This window comes from Bos javanicus, chromosome 16 (assembly GCF_032452875.1).
Source record: "Bos javanicus breed banteng chromosome 16, ARS-OSU_banteng_1.0, whole genome shotgun sequence".
NCBI lineage: Eukaryota > Metazoa > Chordata > Mammalia > Artiodactyla > Bovidae > Bos > Bos javanicus.
This window is the reverse complement of record NC_083883.1, coordinates 72,139,162-72,153,925: the sequence shown is the minus strand read 5'-3', so window position 1 is coordinate 72,153,925 and position 14,764 is coordinate 72,139,162. Positions and strand designations below refer to the sequence as shown.

Here is a 14,764-nt window from a genome sequence, read left to right as displayed (position 1 = left end):
TATTTTGTAGATGAGGTTATTTGAGTGTCAGGCTTCTATATAATGAGTATTAAGTAAGATAATGTTAATTTTAGGACACTCAGACTTAATAGTTGCTCTGTAAGTAACAACTAGATAATAGACTATAGAACGACGGGGATCCCAGGCATCTCTTTGAGCGCTTAAATGTGTGTGTCTTCTTTTGGCCTCCCAGTAAGGAAAGGAAAACGCTGCCAGCCTCTTGGGGGCCAAGACTTAAGAGAACGTGTGTTCTTTTTTTCTCTCTCTCTTTAGTTACTGAAATAGAGAAATTATATAAACAAATGCTAGGGAACAGCTCTGGTACCAGTGGCCATTTGCCACAAGCTCTTCAAGCTGGACTTTCTCTGCCATAAAAGGCTTGGGACCAAGATCAGGAACGGTCAGATATTTTTAAAGGGGCAAAGGTTATTTTTAACTTCTTTCAGGCCAGTGAACTTGTTTTCCCAGATTGCTCCTTTACCTATCTGAAAAAGAATCTTAGGGAATCGTTTCATTCTACTTGTCACAGCATACTAGAGTCATGGGCTAAGTCAGATCTTGGGAGTGATCCCATTACTTGGAATAAGCCAGAACTTGAAGAATTCTGAAGAAAGTCATATAAATTGAATGTCAGTGACATAACACTGATCGATCACGTAAGAGAAAAACGACGTCTTAATTATGTATGTTTATAGTTATACAGAAGGTGATAATGATTTCCACAACTTCTTGAAAATAAAATGACATGAACCTGCTTTTATAGTAGAGCTTTAGGTTAGCTGAGAAATCACTGGTTACAAAAGTCATACCCACAGAGTATATATAAAGAAGAAACTAAAGGATCCACTTCTTTTGGAAATCTGGAATGATTTCTGAAAGCAAGGAATGAAAGTATCTGACCTTTTAGGTAGCATTTTCTATATCAGAAAGTATAATTGTCTAGTCATGAGCCCTTAAAGACATGTCTACTTTTTACTTTGTTGTGAATTTTTGATTGAAAGTTACTAACTCCCTTTCTGGTTCTCTGTAGATTGCTACTTGCTCTGATGACAATACACTGAAAGTCTGGCGCTTGAACAGAGATTTAGAGGAGAAATCAGGAGGAGATAAACTCTCCATAGTGGGATGGGCCTCTCAGAAGAAGAGAGAGGTGAAAGCCGACCTTGGTAAGGATCCCATGCATTTTTCTAAGTTTTTTATGTTTTTATTGGTTTAGTTCTGCAGTACAGAATGATGAGCTAGATTTGATTTTATTTTAGTATGATTTTGAAGGAAAACACCATTTACTGGCATTTTTTTATATATATTTTCTGAACACTATGTTTATTATCTACACAAGGCACTGGAATACAGTGTAGATTTATTTCTTTAAATATTTGTTGAACATCTACTGTGTTTTAAGCACTATTCTGATTTGCTGTGGATTCTGCAGTAATCAAAAGAATCAAGAATCAGAAATGAAGCTTACATATTAGTTTGAGTCAGGAAACAAGTTAAATAAAATTTGCTTGTTAGGTAGTAATACATGGATTAGGGAAAAAGGAAAGCAGGAATGAGGCAGGCATGCTGTTAAAATTTTAAATTAGGTGCCCACAGAAACCTCAAAAAAAAGATGGTGCTTGAGTACAGAAAGTGAAGTAGTAAGTCATGGCGGTATGTTTGAGAACGTTTCTGGCGGACAAAACAACAAACGCAAAGCCCCTGAAGCCGGAGCAGACCTGGCATGTTTTGTGTTCCTCAAAGAGGCTGATGTAGCTGTAATCCCTGTGGCTAAAGAGAGGACAGGAAATAGTAGTGGAAAATAAGGTTCTTGTACAATTTTGGCTTTTATTTTGATAGACAAAAAAACTGTTGGACGATTTTGAATAGAGAAGTATACAATCTGACTCTCCTTGGTCATTCTAACTTCTGTGTTGAAAACAAATTGTAAGGGGATCAGGGTAAAACTGGAAGTTAATTTAAAAACTTACTGAAGTAACCTAGGAAACAATGGTGGTGACTTGGATCAGAGAGGTAGCAGACGATACAACTTTTAAAAGTCTTCAAATTCCGGATATATTTACATGATGGAGACAACAGAAGGTTCTTTGGGATCAGATATGGGATATGAGGGAGAGTTATCAAGGATAACATCAGAGTTCTTGGTTGAGAAGCTAGGATGGAGTAACCATTAACCTCTATAAGAATCACTGCAGGAGGAGCAGTTTAAGGGAGGGAACAACTGGATACGTTGTTTGATATGATTATTAGATATCTAAATGGAGATGTCAAAGAGGTGGTTAGATATTTGATTCTGCAGTTGAGGGCTAGAGTTGTAAATTTGGGATTTATTATCATATAGGTAAAAGGTAGCTATATATGGAAAAGAGAATAAGTCTGGGGTCTGAGCCGTGGAGCATCCTAATATAAGTTGGGAGAGAGGAAGCAGCAAGTACAACCAGAGAAGTAAGAGAAAAACAGAATATCGTATAAAGTAAGTAAAGGGAAGAGGGATGAATTTGGTTGAATGTTTTTGGCATGCCAAGTAAGATGAGGGCTAAAAACTGACCTTTGGATTTGGCAGTACAGGGGTTATTTAGCAACCTTGGTGAGGGCAGTTTTTGGTGGTGTGTCAGTGGCCCGGTTAGTGTTGTTCAGGAGGATAGAAAGAGAGGAGGGTCTTTCAAGGAATCTTGCTAGAAAGCAAAGGAGAACAATGAAATGGTAGAGGACGAAGCAATGTTGAAGTTTGTTTTTAGTGAGAATATAGCATTTTGTATGTGATTAGAAGGATCCTCTAGTCCAGGAAAAAACTGATGCAGGGAAATTTGCTGGAGCAGTTTCCTTGACTGAGGGGATGATCTCAAATATACAAGATGAAGAGCAGGCCTGTGCCAGGGGTGTGGATTGTTCGTCCATAGTGATGAGAAGGCAGAAATAGACTCACGGCGAAGGTAGGTGGAGAAGTGGGAAGGTCAGAACTTGTGGAAGTTTCCGTCTTCTTAGTGACATTGGAATCAGGATCATCAGCTGATTAAGAATAAGGACTAGCGGAAGAGGTGATAGAGATTTGACGAAAGAAAAGAAAGTCTGAAATAGTCACATAGAGAATAGAAGAGCAAATAGGCCAGGGAAATATGATTGTTGAGCGAAGAATCAACCTGAGGCTACTACTACTCCTTCATTGAAAATGAGCAGTCGGTATGGTTGTGTGTCTGCTGCACAGGTACAGGCAGACTGTAGGTGGAAAAGTTGGTTTTAATCAGGGATGTGGTTTAAATCCACAAGTATGAAGTGAGTGGAGGGCCAAGGGAGTTGAGGACAGATATACCATCAGAGTTAAACTGGGTAAAGAGGGAAGTGAGGATATAATTGGACTGAGGGTAGAAGTGGTAGGGTCAGTGAACTGAGCGGCCCCTGGGCATGAAGAGCTGATGGCACTGAAGTGCTGAAGAGAACTGGGAAAATAGGTGGTGGTTGAAATTGAGATAGTGGAGGATTTTAGTAGTAATGGAGGTACTGGTAGTAATAAGGCCAAGGAATAAGAGAGTGAAAGGACAAGGCTGTTGTAGAAGAAGAAGGTCAAGAAAATGAGAAAACAGGATATTGAAAAGATTATGAATGTGGGTTTTGTCTGAACTGACGAGTAGAATTAAAGAGAGTGACAGGGACTCAAGAACAAAAATCTAAGCACTGAGCCAGCCAAAGGGAATCCACATGTTATCAATAGATAGTCATAAGCTTGAAATTCCAGCTTAAAACTTATGTCAGCCGTCAAGGCCTAAGGTAATGAGGATTTGAGGGTGAGAATATATGCTCATTTTTCTACTGACTTGTTTAGTCTTTTATAAGATACCTCAAGCGTAACTAAACTCCAGAGGAATCTTTCACTCTAAGTCTACCTCTATAAAGTGTTTAATTTTGGTTTCTGCTTTCTTTAAAAAAAATTTTTTTTAAGTGTTGATACTTTTAACAAGTCAACTAACTCTACAGGGCTACATAAGGTAAATAGCAGTGTTTAGATACCCTACCATAGTTCCCTTTTCCCAGGGTGACAACTTCAAATCTTTTAGCTAATTTTTTGATACTTATTCCTATATCTCTAAGTAATATTTGTGCATTTCTATCTCTTATGGGATTTTTTGTTGTTGCTTCAGCATTATCTATTGACATCTTACTCTGTGAGATGAGCACTTAGCTCTTTCCTATGTCCCCATGATTACCAAACCTCTGCACACTCAACATTCCCCTAGCTTCCCAACATAGGGTCATAATTTTGGTTAGATCGAGAGTTATTACTATCATTGTATTTTCTATTCAGAATTTAGCTAAGTGGTAACTAGTTGTTTCTTTTTATTTCCTATACTTTTTTTCCCCTTCAGACTTAAAAAAAAAGTCAAGATATATTCGCATACCACAAATTCACCTGTTTGTACAGGCCAGTGTTCTTCAGTATATTCAGAGTTGGGCAGTCAACAGAATCTAATTCTAGTCTATTTTCAAGGCCCAAAATAAGGCTTCCAGTGTCTCCATAACCTTGCCAACACTTGTTATTATTTCTTTTTTTAAATTATAGCCATCTTACTGATTGTGCAGTGGTATCCCACTGTGGTTGTGATTTGTACTGATATTTTCATGATGGCTTATGATGTTGAATATCTTTTCATGTGCCTATTGGCCATTTGTAAATTTTCTTTGGAAAAGTGCCTATGCAAATAAATCCTTTGCCCATATTTTAATTGGGTTATTTGTCTATTGTTTTTATTGTTGAGTTTTATATATTCTGGATATAAGTCCCTTGTCATATAATGATTTATAAATATTTTATCTTATTCTGTAAGTTGTTTTTTCATTTTCTTGATGATGTCCTTTGGCACACAATGTTCTAATTTTGATGAAGACCTGTTTATCTGTTTTTTTCTTTTTGTAATTTGTGCTTTTGATGTTGTTTCTAAGAAATCATTGCCTAATCCAAAGTCACAGAGATTTATGTCTGTATTTTCTTGTAGGAGTGTTTTAGTTTTGGGGCTACTGTTGATTTTGCGTTTATTTTTGTGTATAGTATGAGGTAGGTAAGGGTCCAAATTCTTTTGCATGTGGATAGCCCACGTTCTCAGTATCATTTTTCAAAGAGACTATTCTTTACCCCATTGAATTTTTTCAGCACTCTTGTCAAAAATCAATTGACCATAAATGTAATCTTGTCAAAAATCAATTGACCATAAATGTAAGGATTCGTTTCTGGAGTCTCAATTCCATTCCATTGATCTATAAGTCTGTCCTTATGCTGTTACCACATTGTCTCGATTACTGTACCTTGTAGTAGGTTTTAAAAATCAGAGATTCTGAGCCCTCCAATTGTCTTTTAAATTTTAAGATTGTTTGGACTATTCTGGGTCTTACATTTCTATACAAACTTTAGGACAAGCTTGTCAATTTCTGCAGAAATAGTCAGCTGGAATTCTGTTAGGGATTTCATTGAATCTATAGATCAGTTTTGGGAGTATTGCCATCTTAACAGTATTTTCTTCTGATTCATGAACATGGGATGTCTTTCTGCTGCCTTGTCTTTTAATTTTGCTTCCTAATTTTGAAAAAAAGAAAAGAATTATATAAGGGAAAAAGTCATCAACCTCCCCAACACTCATACACAATTTTAGTTAACATTTTGACTTATTTTTTAGATTTTACCCCTTTATCCATAGAGATTTTTTTGTTAACTGAGTCATGCTACGTATACATTTGGATTTCTTGAAGATTTTTTCACTAAACATGATATTCTAAGCACTTTCCTTGTTACCTTTTTAGCAAAACATTTAAATGTTCCATAGTTTACCTAGCTCTTCTCTTGTAGTTAAACATTTTATTTCCAGTGTTTTGTGGGGGGTGGGGGAATGGTTTTTTCTAAATTTAGGGTCTTCATTTCCCATTAAAATAGGTTCCCAGAGGTGAAATCTCTGTGTTAATGACTATAAACATTTTTGAAGAAAAATATGTTGTCTTTTAACTAGGTATTTCTAGGTATTAATTATTCTTAGTTTTGGAAACTAAGTCACAAAAAAGTTACATATGTTGACCGAATTTGTACCATATTAATAACATTTAGCCATTATTAAGTATTAGCATAGTTGTTCTAAAGACCTATTTGTATTATCTCATTTATTAGTAATTCCCCAAACAACCAAACCTGAAGCTCAAGGAACTTAGATTTGCTTAAAGTCACACAGCTGTGAAGTTATAATAGAACCAATTCAGACCCTTGCAGTCTGATTCTAAAGCTCATGCCTATAGTACTGCCTCCTTTAGAACCCAGCACAAGAGTTTAGATGAAGACTGGTCCAGGAATTAGACCTAGATTTCTGTTTCTGGGTAATGCTAGAGTTACTCTGAAGAGCAAGAAAGCAACAACTTGACACAGGGACCAAAGGCTGGTGCACTGGCCGTTCAGGCCTTTACGCCAGTTCCCAGCGACAGACTGGCTGTTGCTAATCACACTGCCATTTTGAAAATTATGTTCCTCTGCTTGCCCAAGCTTCTAATAGCCACCCCAACCCTTCACTGCTGTCCTGGCTTGCCTGTCTTCTCTTTTGGCCCTTTTAAACTTACTAACTGGCAGGCTTTGAATCGCAACACACAGCCCCATTCCCTTCTGTCCTACTTTTCCCAGTCAGCACCTGCTCCATTACTTGCTATTCTTTTACTGTTTCAGCCAGCGATCTCAGCACTGTCAGGCCAAGGGGTTCTCTATCCTGTCTGTGCATCAGAAGCACTTGTGGAGCTTTTAAACAATTTGTATGCCTCCAGAAATTGTTAAGTAGGCCTAGAGTAGAGACCAAGTACATGTATTATCATAAAGCTCCAAATGACTCCGATATGCAGCCAGACTGAGAACCTCTGCTAGGTATCACTGAGTGAAAAGATGATTATCTTAAAAAGAAGGAAATGTTAGCTGTTCTATCTCAAGTGCTTGCTGTAGACTTAAAGTCAAACACAGTACTTACACAATCTGTTCTTTGATGGCTGGAACTTGACCCTCATCCCTGTCAGCAGTAATGAAATTTAACAAACATTGTTTAATAATTCCTTGCTAGGAACTACAGCAGCACTAGACCTAAAAATGAGTAAATCATTATCACTTGCCCTCTGGATGTTCATAGTCTAATCCAGGAGGCAGCTACAAAAACTATAGTATATTGTAAACATTTCACCCAGCTATGTAAACAAAAGGGTTTGAGAACTTGCTTCCTGCGGGAGAGGAAGAAAGAAGTTTGTGAAATCTGCACAAAGGAGTTAATAACACTGTCATCAGAGCCTGGAAAAGAAGGGGTGGACTTGGCAAGAAAACCACATGAACAGCGAGATGTGACAGTGCACACAGCTTGCTCAGGAAGCTGCGCGTCGTCTCCTGTAACAGGATCCTCGGGGCAGAGCCCCTGATCAGACTGAGAAGGTAGGGAGAGGCCAGATGGCAAACCTTCTAAAGAAAGGAGCTCCAAATGGACTGATGATTAGTGAACTCTATAATTCCTCAAAGGAACCTACTTTCATGAAGCTTTTAGGGCAGTAGCCCAGTCTGTGCCACCATGTCATCAGATACCATGCAGCACTTAGGGTCCATAGGAGTTGGGGCTGCACTTAGTAGATGAAGAACTAAAGGCATGCTGTGTTTTAAGTCTAAAGGCCAATGTAGTGACTCGTATACAGCTGTTAAAAAGGCTGGATTGCATCTAAGTGTACTTCTATGAAGAGGTGTAAAGAGAAGAGAAGATGTTCAGAGAAGAGAAAATTGCAGAATGTGTGTGTGTGTGTAATCTTTAAGTGTGATATACATATACCTTTGTGAGTGCTAATAGGTACATAGAAAATAGTGGAATACACAGCAGCATGAGAGTGAAATGAGATGGTTGAAAAGAAGACCTTTTGCTTGTTAACTTATTCCCCTCTGTAGCTGTTCAGATAAGGGAAGGAAAGAAAAAGAGAAGAAAATTGGATGATAACATCCTGAAGAGGATACAGCTTTTCACATACCAGATTTTCCATTGGCCTTTAGTAGACACTTCAGATTTCTGCCACTGAAGTGTCAGAAACATATATTTGGTTTGTCTCTGGCCCAACTTTTCCTTCTCCCTGAATCCTGCCTTAGAATCTGCATGTTGTAAGACCCATGGTATTTTAGGACTTTCTGCCCTAAACATACTCTTCAGCTCAATTTAATGAAACTGATAACTGTAGGGGCTGTGCATTGACTGTGGACCTGCACTGAGGAGTGAAGCAAATGAAAGCTTCTTCTCTCCGGAAGTAGTAACAGTACTCAAGCTCTAGAAACATGAGTGTGAGAGCCATCACCAAACGCCACATGCTGCTGCTGCTAAGTTGCTTCAGTTGTGTCCGACTCTGTGCGACCCAATAGACAGCCCACCAGGCTCCCCCGTCCCTGGGATTCTCCAGGCAAGAACACTGGAGTGGGTTGCCATTTCCTTCTCCAATGCATGAAAGTGAAAAGTGAAAGTGAAGTCACTCAGTCGTGTCCGACCCTCAGCAACCCCATGGACTGCAGGCTTCCAGGATTTTCCAGGCAAGAGTACTGGAGTGGGGTGCCATTGCCTTCTCCGAAACACTGCATGGACTGGTCCTAATCATTAACCCCCCTTCTATAGCTTGTTATGATGACATGGGGCTTTCTAGTGATGATCTTTGTTGAAGAAGCTGTATCACTTTGTCTCTAAACATACCGTTGATGAGAAAAGTTTAGACAAAAGTCAGTTTGTAGAACTTCTCTGTCTCAAGGATAGGCTGTTTGAGTAGGGAAAAGCAGAAAGTAAAATGTACAGGAAAACTAACTGACCAGAGTTAGGACTTGTATTTATTTGAGTATAAATACAACTAAGTAGTTAAACTGAATTAAACATCAGAGTTGTAGTACTGGGTAACTGAGAAATAAATGCCTTTTCCTTGTTATCTGAAGACTGGAACCCTTTTTCAGAAATCTGGAAAGCTCGGGAGAGTGAGAAAATACCATGTCTGTGTCAGGTCCTCAGGAGGAAGAAACACGAGGTTTATTCGAGTTTGCCTGAAGTACTGGTCCTGGCCTAGAGACAAGGGGCAGGACAGATGGAGCAGAGTGCTCCCCACAGTGTGATTCGTTTTGCATCGCATTTTGGAAACGTTCTTTGCCATTGTTTGCCTGTGGAAAATCATAAATTGTATATTAAGGTGGAAGGCACACGAGGCCTGATAACCTTAACAAGTAATTGATGGGACTACCTGTGTGGAGATTAAAAGCTATCTCCATTGAACAGATGTGGAAACGGGCGAAGAGGTGAACAGTTGTACCCAGGTGACATAGTAAGCTATTATGCGGGAGTGGAGACCTGTGCACTCCTGACGTGCGGTGCCTCTCTGGCCCAGCATTGCTTAGAAGCATCACAGAAATACTAAGAGCAGCACTACTTAGGGAAAACAAAGTGTCGTTAACAACCCTGATGTCTTACTGTTACCTTAGAATACTTTGTAGCTGTTAGAAATGGTACAGATCTGTGTTACTGTGGGAAATGTTCATGATACATTAAGAAGCAGGTTACTAAGTATCTTGTACATCTTGGTCCCATTTTTATATAGAAAAGCTTGAGAGATATCATATGCATAAGTATAAAAAATGGTTCACCTGGATGCTTTTAAATTCTTCTTTTTCTGTATTTTCTAGACTTTTACAAGCATATGTTTTACAACAGGGTGTCTTAGGGGCTGGCAGTTAGGAAATGGGAAGAATCAAATGATTTATGTGATCCACACTGGGAAGTCAGCCCCTGGATGATTAAGTTAGCTATTGATATAATTTTCTTTGATGAGAACCCCGGGATATTCTGTAGCTTTCACCTCTGATTTTTGTGACCTCTTTGGTTTCTCAGTGGCAGTGCCCAGCAGCCAGAGCACTCCGGCCAAAGCACCCAGAGCAAAGAGCAGTCCGTGCACCTCCTCCCCGTCGTCGGCAGCCTGTGCTCCGAGCTGCGCCGGGGACCTGCCCCTCCCTTCAAATACACCTACCTTCTCTCTTAAGACCCCTCCTGCCAAGGCCCGGTCTCCCATCAGCAGAAGAGGCTCTGTGTCCTCCGTCTCTCCCAAGCCACCCTCATCTTTCAAGATGTCCATTAGAAACTGGATGACCCGAACGGCTTCCTTATCACCACCCGTCACTCCACCTGCTTCCGAAACCAAGATCACGTCTCCCAGAAAAGCCCTCATACCTGTGAGCCTGAAATCATCCCAGGCAGTGGCTTGCTCTGAGTCTAGAAACAGAGTAAAGAGGAGGCTAGACTCCAGTTGTCTGGAGAATGTGAAACAAAAGTGTGTAAAGAGTTGCAGCTGTGTGACTGAACTTGATGACCCCGTTGAAAAGCTTCATTTGGATCTGTGCTGCCTTGCTGGTGCCCAGGAAGACCTTGGGAAGGACTCTCTAGGTCCTACCAAACCAAGCAAGATCGAAGGAGCTACTATGAGTGTCTCTGAGCCTCCTTCTCCTGCCAGTCCTTATGCTTCGGAAGGCTGTGGAACGCTACCTCTTCCTTTGGGATCTTGTGGAGAAGGCTCTGAAGTGGTAGGCAAAGAGAATAGCTCCCCAGAGAATAAAAACTGGTTGTTGGCCATGGCAGCCAAACGGAAGGCGGAGAATTCATCTCCACGAAGTCCATCGTCCCAGACCCCCAATCCCAGGAGACAGAGCGGAAAGACTTCTCCAGGCCCGGTAAGTTGGCAGCGATAGAAAATGCATTTCCTAACTTGGCCAGGGCAGGCACAGATGCCTTCTCAGAAGTCAGAATGCGTTTGTTTTTTTAAGTAAATCTTTTTATTCCTAGAATCACCAGGTTTAGTACATAAAAATATAGGACGAATATTGCATGGGACATATTTATACTAAAAATTTTTCATACTGCAATGTTATTTGTTTGAATTTCAAATGTAACTGCATGTGTCCTGTATTTTCTTTGGCAATCCTATTTACTCCAGTTAAAATCCCTTCTGTCAAAGTCCATACCCCTCAGCCCTTTTGCCAATTGTTTAAAGCCTTCTTCGTCCTCTAGGATATCAATTCAAAAATAACTTCCTTCTTTGTTTGACATTATTCCCTCCCACAACTCCTTGCTTTTTAAAAATCTGCCTCACCATCCCCCAGCTCCTGCAACCTCTTTTTATAGATTTCCCTCCCCTTTTTATAGAGAAAGCTATAATTCATGGACAAGTTGCCAACATCCACAAATAGATTTTGATTTTGTAATTACAGCTTATGATTATTTAAAATAAAGCAAAATTAAGATACTTACAAAGCAGTTTTAAGTGCACAATCCTTCTAGAGTTATATGATTTTTTTCCAGTCTTTTATGATCATCTTGCTCACACTGGTATTTTTGGCAACTCACCTGTATCTCCCTTTTTTTTAAACATTCATCTTAATTTTACCTATCTTTTCATTAAACTTAGATAATTTCAAAAACAGATATTGCTGGCAGAAATACCTTTGTGAACCTTGAAAAGCTTGACTCACAATGATGGAGGCAGAAGTAGCTGTGAGCATTGGGTGATCTGTGGGCACCAGTCAAAGAAAATAGAAAGCTTCTGCTACTCAGGTTGCAAGTTAAGGATGGAGGCAGGTTAAGGAAGTTTCTCCCGTAGCTCTTTCTGTATTAGCGAGAAGGTGGAAGAAATGAAACCTGATCCAGGTATCATGACCAGTAAGATCTGCCCTTATAAAGGGCAGAGATTGGATAACCTTAGGCCAGTACTAATTTAACAAATGTTCATAACCCCCTCCTACTGTCAATAAGCCTATCCCCTAATTTTAGGAAAGATAAACTAGAAATATTTTAAAGATTACTTCAAACACAAAGTCCAAGGCCTTGCTATAGAGTATAAAGGGGAAAAAAGGCTGTAAGGAGTCTTTCTTCTCTCAGAATTCGCACTGTAGGTAATCTTTGCCCCTAGCCAAAATTCCTATTTTTTTTCAAGGGAGCTGGTCTGAGTTATGTGTTAGCAGAAAAACAATTTCAATAAAAAATTATTTTCATGAATGTGTACATCTTAAGGGCATTTAAAAAAATAGTCTAAATAAATAGATAAAAAATATCTAAGATATTTCTGGCTTTATAATTTCAACCTTTTGAAGCTAAAGTTTCTTTAAAACATTTTTTTTCTTTATGTACATGTTGATAAAGACTTCAGAAAAGGGTAGTATCTGCCATTTGAAATACCTATCTCGTTTGTAAATTTGGAAGGCTTATTTACTCATTTATATCAAAGAGGATGGTAATTGTAACCTCTTTGGTTCCTATTATGAGGCTTAACTGGTACATATTTTCCATTCACATGAAAAATCTGTTTTCTTTTCATGCATGCTGCCTTCAGTTTTTCTATATTTGGTACAAATCAACCAAAAGAGACATTGCCATCAAGTAATTGAGACTGAAATCTGGCTACATAAGCAAATTTCCAGGCATCCTAACTTAAAATACCCATAGTGATAACTTGCTGAGGTAATAGCTGAACTTTATCTTAGAAAATCTCTGAAATCTGAACTTTCTTCTTCTAGGTCACCATTACTCCCAGCTCCATGCGGAAAATCTGTACATACTTCCATAGAAAGTCCCAAGATGACTTCTGTAGTCCAGAACAGTCAACAGAATTATAGATTCTCATCTGAGTGAGTTAACTGAAGCTTGATTCATTAAAACAAGATAAAAAATTCAAGAGTGACTCTAACTCTGGTTTTAAGAAAGCTACCATTTCTTCATGTTTAGTGAAAATCGTTTTGACTCCAGAGTTTACCTAGTCTGGTTCCACTACCATAGTTATGTGCAGCTTCCTCAGAGTGAACGCTTTGTTTAAATTTCATGGAGTAAGTTTGCCACTCTGTAACATTTTGAATGATGCATCTCAAATGATGTATCTCCTGTATAGTAGTGACATCCCAGTTTGTAGAGGCAAAAAAACTAACAAGGCTTGTCTCTTCTGCTCTGAGACTGCGCAGCTGAATGCCTCTGCAGGCCACAGCAGGAGGCCTGTCTGTGAAGGTCGACTGCCGAACGGGACCCTGGGTCTCTGCTGCCTCTAACACAGTAATACAGTTTCACATAAAATATATAACCTTTCACTACGTTTTTGTGGATTTTTTTAAGTATGTGGTTAAATACGATTTTTAAGATAAGTACATTTATATTGATTCAGTATTAAAATACAATCTCTTAAGTTAAAATTATCTTTATTTTAAAAACAGCTATAAATGTCAACTTGTTGGCGAAACTAGAACACTAGCAACGTTTGTCTTTTCTCCCCCCAAATATATATCCCGTATATGATCTGAGGTTTTCAATTTTTACTAAGCAATCTACTGCGTTTCCAACCCAACTTCATGTTATGATTTTTGACATTTCCTGGAGGAAGATGTTTATAAAATCAGTAGTCATATGCTGAAGCTGGGGTTTGAATTTAGTCTTTGGTTTTTTAGGGGCTGCTACTTTAAAAAAAAAAAAAGCTATCAAATTTTAAGAAAAAGTATTGATTTCTTAATTGATATTTTTATAAAAGTGTAAGTAGTTCCTATACTGAAAATCCAGAACCTAAAAATTAAATCTTTGCTTTAACTTGATCTTTTGGATTTTCTTCATATACTAAAAAGCAGTGATTGTCTAGTAGAGCCCTGAGCCAAAAAGTCGTGGAATTTTCTCTATAGATATTTAACATAGAGTACATAGATGACTCTCAGTTAATAATGTGCAAAATATCTTGAATATCTCTTACCTTAACAGTTATGTATCAATAAGCTTGAAATGAACCATTGTTTTCTATTTTAGCCCTTTGTAACCTCATAGAAACAAGCTTCATGTATTTTCTATGTACTATGTCCTTAGAAGGGAGTCCCCTTCCACTCATGAAACTTGATTCATTTTATCCATTTCCCTAAGGACTGTGTAGACTTTATTCATATATTCTGTCATTTTAAAATGTATTCTTAATTATAACTCTATAATTCCTTTGATTCTTGTAAATTAAGCTGTATCTGCAAAAACTACATAGGTCAATTAAGCATGGATTCTCCTGGTTTTATCCAAGGAGAAAAGTAAATAAAAGGCCACAGAAATGCTGTTTTTGAAACAAAGTATGGCATAGCATTAACTGAATGTTTAAGAACTCTAGTTATATTTGATGTTTGATTTTTGAGTGTTCAACTATGGGAAGGTGTTATTTATGACCAATACCTGCCAATAACACTGTCTCTCTTGATTTGAAAGCCTGTGACCCATGAAGAAGAGAACTAAAGTAGATGATTTTCTTCTTTGTGTCTCTGCTCATCTCCTGACAGCTCTACTGAGTGAAATTGGGGATAAGTATGGCTGTCAGAAACTGCTGAGGGTCTAATGGGTGTAACATTCCCACTTGGAAAACTAGTACTTCAAATAGGTGCTGAAGGTCAGTGAGCTAAGGTAATAAGCTAATAATTATCCCTACTTGTGTCCCTGTCAGACTTTGAGCTGCTTCTGAATAAAAAGCCTTTTACCTGATCTGGTGTTCTTTCTGAGCTTTTGCATTAACCTAGAAGCAGTCTGTCTACACAAAAGAACTATAGTAGTAATCAAGAATCCCTTCTACTTGTTCATTGAATAAAATTTATTTATTCCCAAGGACATAATCTATCTAGCTCAGGCTGAAAGAAGTTTTAATACCTCTTGCTTGATCAGACCTTGAGCATTTAAGATGGCTTGGATTACTTGATAAAAGAGGGTGGAGTGATGTAGTT

General features: G+C 38.5%; 1 protein-coding gene across 1 annotated transcript in view; it reads left to right on the top strand.

The window, feature by feature from the left end:
- DTL (denticleless E3 ubiquitin protein ligase homolog) overlaps window positions 1-14,528 on the top strand; it is a 50,850-nt gene extending 36,322 nt beyond the window's left edge. Inside the window, exons 13-15 of the mRNA XM_061383574.1 lie at window positions 1,031-1,166; window positions 9,888-10,720; window positions 12,560-14,528. Of these exons, the coding sequence (XP_061239558.1) occupies window positions 1,031-1,166; window positions 9,888-10,720; window positions 12,560-12,658 (1,068 nt within the window). The 3' untranslated portion in view covers window positions 12,659-14,528. The remainder of the gene's footprint in view (window positions 1-1,030; window positions 1,167-9,887; window positions 10,721-12,559) is intronic.
- The last annotated feature ends 236 nt before the right edge of the window (window positions 14,529-14,764 follow it).